This window comes from Melanostigma gelatinosum, assembly GCF_949748355.1.
Source record: "Melanostigma gelatinosum genome assembly, chromosome: 15".
Classification (NCBI taxonomy): domain Eukaryota; kingdom Metazoa; phylum Chordata; class Actinopteri; order Perciformes; family Zoarcidae; genus Melanostigma; species Melanostigma gelatinosum.
The window spans coordinates 15,886,504-15,896,562 of NC_136648.1; the positions used below are offsets into that span (position 1 = coordinate 15,886,504).

Consider the following 10,059-nt stretch of genomic DNA (forward strand, 5'->3'; position numbering starts at 1 on the left):
CCCTGACCTACAGTCCACAGGATGTTGTCATTAAACTCTTCTGTGAACATCAAGACAACCCTGCCCTCTTCTGGTAATAAAGACCCGTACTTGTAAAGGCCATTTATTGCAGGATCATAACACTGTATAAGCAAAATCATCGAAAAGCTTTTTCCCTGGCTTGTTCATCAGTAGTTTAGTTGGGAATGTAATTATTTATTAATACATTTTGAGTCTATATCACAGTAAACAATAAATATACAATGTATAACTTACCTTTTACAGAAAGCTGGATGGCCGGCCAAAGCTCTTCCTGCGCCGCTTCTTTTCCTCCATTGGTCTGAACAGCGTTGGTAGACTAGTGAAAGGAGGCCGCTCCAGCAGCATGGAACAGCTCAGTATACCCACCGCCCCGCGGGTCAGCTCTGCTTCCCCGAGCCCCACTCGCAGGCCACAGCCCGCCATCCGCATGCAGAGGACACCCTCACTGCAAACCCTCCACACGGTGAGCAAAGAGCAGCAAACATTTTTCATGCCACGTCGTTATGTTTTGTTCAGGACTGCTTCTCTGCACATGGCCTTTTATTTTATTTCACCACATCAAAAAGATGTGGGAGAAAACATCTTACTCATTTGCCACAGTGGAACCAAACCAAGGCTTTTCAGTGTTACTGACCTTTCTGCCTGTAAGGATGATGCAATCCAGGTTGTCCATGTTTCCTTCCACTTCCTGTGGTAGCCATTCTTGTTTTCCTTTTGGCAGCTGTAAGACTAGACGAAGCAGATGTAAACAACTTTCTGTGCCAGCCAATCACAGCCTGTATTTGCATTATGTGTGTGAGCTGCCAAACACAAACACTTCGTTCGTTTTATATGGGTCTTATAGCCAAAAAGTTACTCTTCCAAAAGCCAAAGCTGGTGAATTTTTACCAATGTGAAAAACACAATTTGTGACAGTGCCATTTATTTGCCACTAGGTGCTGCCACTGGCCCAACTGCGCAAAGCCTCCTCAGTGCAGAGTTTAGAGAGAAGAACAGAACGTTCCACAATACTGGGAGAGGTGCAGATACCATACGGCCTGGCACCAAGGTAAGTGGCAAACTAAAGTAGCAAGAAAGACAGAGATGAATAAAAAGAAAAAAATTCTGCATTGTTTTACTTCATACGCTTTCTAATGACGGGATGTGAATTTCTGCAGCTACAGCCCTGACAGTCCTCAGCTCGAGCTTCACAGGGCCCTGAGTGTTGAAGATGTACGTACCTCCAGAATTGCTCGTCCAGTGGGCCGGGTCACGCAGGCTTTCCCTGACGGGACCCTCCTCCTGGAGCTCGTCAGACCCCCAAACGGCCCCTTTGGTTTCGTCATCTCAAGGAGCAAAGGTCGACCGGACACGGGTAACTTTCTTAAATCCACATCGTCTTTGTACCGTCTTAAATGAGGAGCTTGGTTTTGGAGATATTTCCATTCCGTGGTGACTTTATTGCCTTTGCTAACTGCCAGGCTGTTTGTGTATCTTGAAAACAGAATAGACATGAGAAGAGAGAATATAATTTAAATGTCATTGTTCAGATGTAAATTGGCTTTAAAATGTTAAATTGGTAATCAAACATCATCAGATACAATGCTTTTACTAATGGTAAATCTGTTATGTTATTTATTACAATATTGTGTATCGGCCTATATGTTTTGTATGGTCCCGTAAACACAAAGGAATCATCTCCTGTTTCCCTCAATTCAAATTCTACATTTCTCCCTCCGTTCTCACACAATCCAACCACTCCTTCACCTTTATGTGTCTTTGCCTCTTATTGTTCCCTTCCCAGGTGTGTATGTAGAGAAAGTGGGTGACGGTGGTGGGGAAGGCCCTTACATGGGTCTACTCGGCATCGGTGATGAAATTCTGCAGGTGAATAGAGAGGCAGTGGCTGGACTCAGTCTGGACCATGTGACGCGGCTCATGACCCGGGAAAGCACCGCTTCTCTCCGGATCATTCCGGCCCGACGCAACCAGCGCTGACTGGAACGGAGCCATTTCTCCTGCAGCCGTGGATTATAACTCACCACTGCAAACAGGACTGATGTACTGTATATGGTGGATAAGTGTGTATTTCAGTGCAGTTTTACGTCTGAGAATGGCAACACGAGATTACAGTGTTAGAGGTTCATATGTTGTAAAACAGTATGACACTGCAAGAGATTTGGATTACAATGACAAATCAATAAAATAACCAAATGACAAATCTATCAGGAAATACATCCAGTAGAGAGGAGTCATTCGCTAGACACTATATTTCAGAGTATATATTGTGATACTTATAAAATGGTAATTTTATAAATACTGATTCAACTCCAGCACAACTTGTTTCTGTGCATATTTCTGCACATATGTTTTGGTCAGACTTAGCAGACTCCCTTCATTCACAACATATCTGAATTTGAACCAAATCGTAAAAATATTCACAAAATAAAGAGAAATGGGATGACAGCATGCATTTTTACTTAAGTATTTGAGACCATTAAAAAACTGCAACAACTTCCCCTTTGTCATGTTCAAAGTGTGATTTATTTTAACACCTTAAATGACCCTTGAGTACAACCATATTTTGTTGCATTTTTTTAAATGTCCCCATTCATCTAATTGATTATTTCAGACGATTCACTTGATGAAGGATGTGCCACAAATGTAATCTTGGCCCATGAGACCCTAAAACTAAAGAGCTATTTATTGAAAATGAAGTGCCCTCCACTGACTGCATCACAAATTACGTTTAAACATAAAAGCAATTAATTATCTCTGTTTTTCAACGGATCACTTGTTTTCTTTAAAATAAAAACGTTTTATTAACTTGTGTAACTCATGAATTATGCACAAAACATCATACCACATTATATCCGTTCAGTTGGATGCACGAGCATATTTTAAAGATTGGAATTAAGAGTATTCCAAACATATGAATCAGGAACAGAAGTCGTCTTCTCAATTTGACAGTAAAGCCCCAAATACTTAAATCAGCCTCAATTAAATCAATTAGGCCTATTGATTTGCACATTTTAGATAATTAAAATGGACCTAAAGTACCGTAGTGCCCAGTGCTCCCCAGCAAACAAAAAGCTTGGCAGATTTGAGGCTTCCCTACAAGATGCTTTTAAAAACAAAGTTAAAAGGGATTATGCGAGGCTGAGCAGGATGCAGGAAGATGGTCGTGACTGTTGCTCCAACAGGTCTATTTAAAGGTCGTGACAAATTGTAGGGCTCGCTATTTTTGCACTGGGCTTATTTCAACATATGTGGTGCTATCTAATGACGCAATTTGCACTGCACTTTGCCATGTTACGAGTTTATCTGACTAAATGTATGCGATTATTTAAATTCATCAATGTATTTGACGAAAAGAGAAGAAAAAAACCGGTGTGGAAAATCCGTTATTAGGATGTACCTGCTACCGTTTAGGTTGTCCTGAACGTGGTCTGATATCGTGCTGCTCTTGTATCTGATGCCACCAGGAGCCGATACGCTTTTATCTCTCCCAGCCATGAGTCCCCACGGGCCCCGGGGAACCGCCGTCCACGACCCCCAACACAAACACTGACATGCAACAGCACATTCCGGACTATTCAATTGTACATTTATTTGATTGGTTAATTGATGAAGAATTGTGTCCCGTTCGAATACGGCATCGTTATCATAATGACTCTCTCTTCATTTGAGCAATATATATTGTATCAGCACATCCAGCCTCAAGGCGCAATGGATATGGATTAATGGATATACACTCTTTTTTTTGGGGTAAAATGAAAATAAAAAAGACACGACCCTCTGCTATCATCAGTTATCTTATTGCAGGATAAATTGGCTTAGCAGAAACTCCTTTGTTGAAATTATAAATCGGTCAACAGCTTAACCTGAGCTTTTGTTTCTTTCATCAAAAAAATTAAAACACCTCCAAATAGCTCAGGCTACAGTGTACCTCACGTTGTTACAGGCCGTTGCGCTATGCCTGTTTGCTTTTTTTTAATGCTTTTCCCTCCACAAGCCTATATAGCCCATGACAGCCAAATAATAATGAATCATTTCATAAATAATGGGTTTAGGGGCTTATCGGGAATGAAGAGGCCGCTGCCGTGCGCTTATCTCACTCGGCCACATTGCGGCCTGTGTTCCGCTCCCCATACTGAGGCAGTGCACTGGATGCAGCGAGGAATAACTCAGCTACACACACACACACACACACACACACACACACACACACACACTGCTCCACAACTGGCAGAAAAAAAAGAAAAACAACCTCAGACATGGATGACCCACTCACAAAATGGCTCCACTTACACAGTAACATCAACAACACGACTGGAACGGTAAGTGCATACAAAAATGCACCTCTTTATTTAAACCAACGTATTCGTTGTTCCTAAAGGTTGTAATTGGTCTGCTATCGTCTGAATTGTATCGGTGCTATGTGCATTTGTTTCAGCCGATATTTTCCGCTATTGTCCGATCGGATGGTTGAGACTGTACGGGATGTAATAACGGATGCGAGGCCTATTGGAGAATTCCCAGAAATAAAAGTGCGCTTTTTTTATCGGCGGTCTTGTGTTCCGTTTATAATAATATTCCTTGTATAATAATCGAGTTAAGTGTACTAAAACCCCTAACGCTGGCGTGTAGTATAACATATGTCAAGCCTTTGATGTTTGGCTTTAACAACAGCACGGCCTACACCGCCATAAAACGAGAATCACACCATGCACCTCTGACATGTGTGGCTATGAAAATGATCTGGTCAAACTGTTTTTGGAGGTTGTTTTATTTAATTTAACTGAAGACGAGAAGAAATGAGGGATTTTTATTTTGACAAAGAATGGATACCAAGCTCTCTTCGTGGTCCTGGCATTCAGTCTCTCTATAAGACGATGTCACCTCTAAATCAACAGCAGCCGACATCATTTTTTTAAATATTCGAATATGACTTCATGTCGAGCTCAAACGTCGGTTTAAATACATTAAGATATTAGCTGAACGTTATGCCCAAGCAAGCATTAGATACGAAGATGTATTAAAAGGAAGGAAGGGAAAACATGCAATGCAGAAACCACAAGACAAAGCTCTTATAAACAACAAGTGAACATTTGAAAAATATCCCTGGCTCCAAGTTTATGAAAAATGTTTTAACTGGGGCAAATTCATGATTATAAGGAATGTATCACATCCCAGCAGGTTTACCTTAAAGAAAAGCTTCACCAACCGCTCACAAAAATGACAAAATCCTCGAAAATTAAAACGTTTTTAAATTGAGATCTCATCAAGAATTAGTGTTATCGTCCATTGTGGCAAAATTGTCTGCAATCGAGTTTTCATTTTTAATTTTCTTTTTAAATGTTGTGCTAAATGTAGTAATTAAGAAAAATAAGGAATCTAGGAAGCAACTATAGCATTCACTGCTCTTTGACTATTTGTTTAGTCGGAAACGTTAAGTCTGTAATTGATAATATTTATATAACGATAATAATAAGAACATTTAATCTAAATGCCAAGAATGATAATGGATTGTTAAATTCCCATGGGCTTGCAAACGCTTTGTTATTCATCTGGCAGCTATAGAGACTGTCACACATTATTCTGAGCAATACATTAATGGAGGGAAATCTTATTTAGGACCTAGTGGACTCGAGCGAGTGGTGACGGTATAAAAATGATGGAAAAACGGCAGCCGGAGCTTCGTCCTGGAAGTCCCGATGAAGAGTCCGGTCCTGAAAAGCGAGAGGACTCCTCCATCATCTCCAGACTGAACGGATGCAAGGAGGAAGAGGAGCCGAGGAGAGAGGAGGGGGAGAAGTGGAGGGGAGGGAGCTTCAAGGGGGTTGAGGAGAGGGATGACGTTCCTCTGCAGAACTCGAGCAACGGGACCAGCATCAGCATCATCATCAACGGCGTTGCCAAGGAAACTGCCTCTCACAACGCCCTTGACCTGAAAAGGGAAGTGCCGGTGATCGAGCTCTCCAGGAGGGACGCTATAAAAGCGGTGGAGCAGAGGACAGAAAGCCATTTGGTGCCGATCACGGAACTTCGCAGACCTCCACCGCTGCCGCTGCCGCCGCCGCAACGAGACGACGCTCGAATGGTCCAACTGAGCCCAAACGCGTTTCCTGTCCCGGCCCGGGCCATGCTCTACAACCTGGCGCAGCCTCTCGCCGCCATCAACAGGTAAAGGTGGAGAAAGAAAAATAAATATCGTGTAGTTTCAGGAATGCACGTTTTCATTTGATCATTGTGAGTGTTCACCATAAGTTTGACGGCTGCTGTGTTGCCCTGTGGCACAGGAATAGACTTCCACAGTGTCAGAAATATGCTTGTAGTGTATTCAATATGTTGACATTATTTAGTATGTCCAGGAATGACGGAGAATTATCCTATAAATGTGTGTGTGTGTGTGTGTGTGTGTGTGTGTGTGTGCGCGCGCGTGTGTGTGAGTGAGTGTGTGTGTGCTACTGGTGCAAGGAGTGGGGGTTGTTGAGGGTTAGATGCAATGAAGGCAATGATGTAAATTCATGTTTTTTCATATACCTGTGCATCTTTTGTCTGGTTTCTGTTGCTGTAGTCTCGGAGAGGAGTCGGAGCAGTACATCATGTACCCCAGCAACAGGGTAAAGCGCCGCCAGGCTCCTTATGAGGTTGAACTCGACGAGGGTAGGCACATTTCAGATCTTGTATGCTAAGACACACTTCTGCTGTGTCCCCCTCCTGCCAATATAGTCTCCCTCCTCGTCTCCATTGTCATTCATCCACTGACATCGATCCGTACATAATCTGAGTGTTGGAGAAGATGCCTTAAAATAAATCAGTGTTTAACGCAGAGGAATAAATACATCATAATTCATGGCATAAGTGAATGCTGCTAATCTGAATGTCAAATACATGTACCTGCATGCCATTAAAGTAAGCTACACTTAGTCAGATTTGGGGTTTATTTCATTTGAAACCTCTTTTCCATCGCTGCCCACTCACTGCCATATACTGGGGTGGAGGATGGGGGTGCTGCTGCCTCCATGCCAAGGTTTTACTGCAGAGTGGGCTGAAGGATTAAGATAGACTGGGTGTGTTCCAAGGGCGACAATAGCCTGGAAGACACAATTGTTTAGGGCGGGAGGATGTGACTACCTGCAGTGGGGTATTTTATCGTACCTAAATAAATAAAAAGTACATAAAAAAATGGAATCGGGAGCACACAGTCCCCCCGACACTCTTTCCTGGGGTTTGCCATGAACCAACCATTTATCTTGCACCGCATGTACATAGTATTTGACACAGAGCATATTGTACTATATTCTGCAGGCCTCTATAACTTCTTCTCCATTATTGAAAAATCCATGTTTTAGAGAGGACAATTTTGAGCTTATTTATTTAGGATTTCTTTGCTACGATAACATTTTTCCTCAAATCCTATATGTGCATCCGTTCTCCTGTGGCTACTTCTTCCATTTGTATCATTGCACTTGCTATACCCTTTTACAGACAGCATTATCAGTTTCAGCTTCTGCACTTCATGTTATTTGGGTTGTCCTACCAATGCCTCTTCTTCTTACTCTCTGTGTCCGACACTTTTCCTCCCTTTTCACTGCTAGCTGGCCAGCCAAAGATCGTACGTCGTATCTTCACTAACAGTCGGGAACGTTGGCGGCAGCAGAACGTAAACGGGGCATTTTCGGAGCTTCGCAAACTCATCCCCACTCACCCCCCAGACAAGAAGCTGAGCAAGAATGAGATCCTGCGGCTTGCCATGAAGTACATTAGCTTCCTCTCCGACCTCCTGGAGGACCAAGACGGCGGGAGGAATGTTGGCAGCACAACTGACGGGGAAACTGGGCTGCTGGTTGGAGTTGGGGCCCACGAGGGCGGCCCTCAGGGCGGTCCACATCAGGACACAGTGGTTGGCTTGGCCAGGGACGATCTTCTGGAGACCATGTCACCAGGTTCCAGTTGTGGAAGCCTGCCAGACGGCGATGCCGAGGGCAGTCCTGAGAGCTTTATGGAGGACCAGGACTCGCCTCCAGCTCCAAGGACTCTAACGGCTTCACGTGGGCCCGCGCTGCATCTAGCTTCTAGAGATCTGAGGCGCAATGGCCGCCCTTTAGATGGCTCCAGTCGCCGATGATGCTGATGCTGATGCCAACAGACCACAGACACAACACCTGAGACTGAAATGAGAGGGACTAAGAAAGAGGTGTTTATGCTCAGGACCTGTTAGCTTTGAGCTGTCAGTGTAGGAAAGAGAATCAAGCACCACCTAGTGAGATAGTGGTGTACGATCCTGTCTCCACCCTACACCTGAGGGAGCACTGATGAATCGCTTGCTTTGATTGGTGATTGTTTGAATTTGATCCAACAAAAGACTTGTAAATTCTGCATGTCTCATGTCTTTGACTGACCTGCGGTTTATAACCGTCCGTGTTTTTAAAAGTCCAAAGACAGGATATTGTAAAATAAAAAAAAAACAGAAAAAGAAAGAAAGAACAAGCAAAAAAAACAAACAAATCAAACAAAAGAGACACTTTTTCGATTTGTAATGTTAAAGTTTGGGCCAATGCTTCAATTATGATACTATTGATTACAATATAATGCGGCCAACCCTGGAGATTTATGCCCAACAAATTGAATGTGTTAGAATAATGACACAAGATTAAGTTTGCCTCAGTTGGAGGCCGTAAATGAACCGACTGGACTCTATTGTACCCATGCAGTAACGTATGTATTGTAAATAGCATTATATTTCCACGGCACAATGTAACAACAGTGGCTCGAGTTCAAGTCATGTGGTTTAAGATGTACTATAGTGTGTTTGTCAATTGGTTTACTAGCAAAATGGTCTTTTGGGAGACATGAAACAAAAAAGAAGAGAGACTGAACGCGAAGAACTCAAAATGTAAAGCAACAACTGAACGTAGTACATCAAATGTGGTACCATTTCCTTCTGTTACACTTTGGTGATGAGAAAATGACACCAAATACGGCGACAGACAGTTAAACATTTTCACTGCCGGGAATTAATATATCTATTTGATTTTGCGGAGGTACAAGACATGCAGTGTTTTTTAAAGTGTACAAAATATGAGTCATATGATATTATGAAATGACTCATGCAGTCATTTTGATATGAATGTTTCAGTGTGTTTTTTTTAAAAACTGTAATGCAGTTGTAGTTTAGTAAGGTACACAAATAAATCCCTTCATTGCCGCATACATATACAAAGACACATGCACAGAGACACGAACACACACGCACACATACAGTGTTAATATCATAACAACACCAGCAGTTTTCTGATTAATACAGTTAAGGTTTGCTCACTGTTGTTGGTTATTCTGCTTTTTCAGCAGGACCTAGTCGCCTATATTGGTACCTTTGGTAACTATGGTATTTTATGAATTGCAGTAAAGGGACATTGTACGTTTGGTAATGACATATTTGTTGTATGACAGCTGTATCTATAAATATATCCAATGTTAAATCGATGAATTTTATACAAAACCCCTGAATAAAACATGCAGAGGAAAAAGCCTTGTGGTTGATCTCACTCAAGCTCAAGTTGTAGATTTTATTACTGTAATTCAAGGTAATTTAATCCAGTTCTATTCAATTCAGTTCAATTGCTGATATTCTGCTCAGTTCAATGTAATTTGATTAAATTCAGTCATTAAATTCCTTCATTGTCAAAGAAACGGAATGTATGATACTTGTTACCACATTTCAGCATTTATGATGAATAATACCTTTTACCCACTCACTCATAATTGCATAGTTATTTGACAAAATTCTAAGACAGGCAATGGCATAACATACCACGCAGCTGCTTCCCACCTTGTCTGTACAGAGTGTTTGGTCCACAACCTCCTCATGAAGGCTGGACGCTGGAATCCTCACTTCCACCCAACAAGTGACAACTTCCTGTGGAGGTTAAAGCGGCCCGGTGACCTGCAGGATATCCTGCCATTGTGAAAGTGGTTTTGACAGCCTTCGCTGCACTCGTTTGCACACTGTTGTGTCTGTACACATTGTGAAACGGCCACAGTGGTAAACTC

The 10,059-nt window shown here is 42.3% G+C and overlaps 1 protein-coding gene across 1 annotated transcript; it reads left to right on the forward strand.

The window, feature by feature from the left end:
- Positions 1–4,226: 4,226 nt before the first annotated feature.
- LOC306788866 (T-cell acute lymphocytic leukemia protein 1) lies at positions 4,227–10,059 on the forward strand. Its single transcript, XM_079284542.1, has 4 exons — positions 4,227–4,340; positions 5,638–6,186; positions 6,581–6,669; positions 7,605–10,059. The coding sequence occupies exons 2-4, from the start codon at positions 5,675–5,677 to the stop codon at positions 8,132–8,134; spliced, it is 1,131 nt and encodes a 376-aa protein (XP_079140668.1). The 5' UTR covers positions 4,227–4,340; positions 5,638–5,674; the 3' UTR covers positions 8,135–10,059.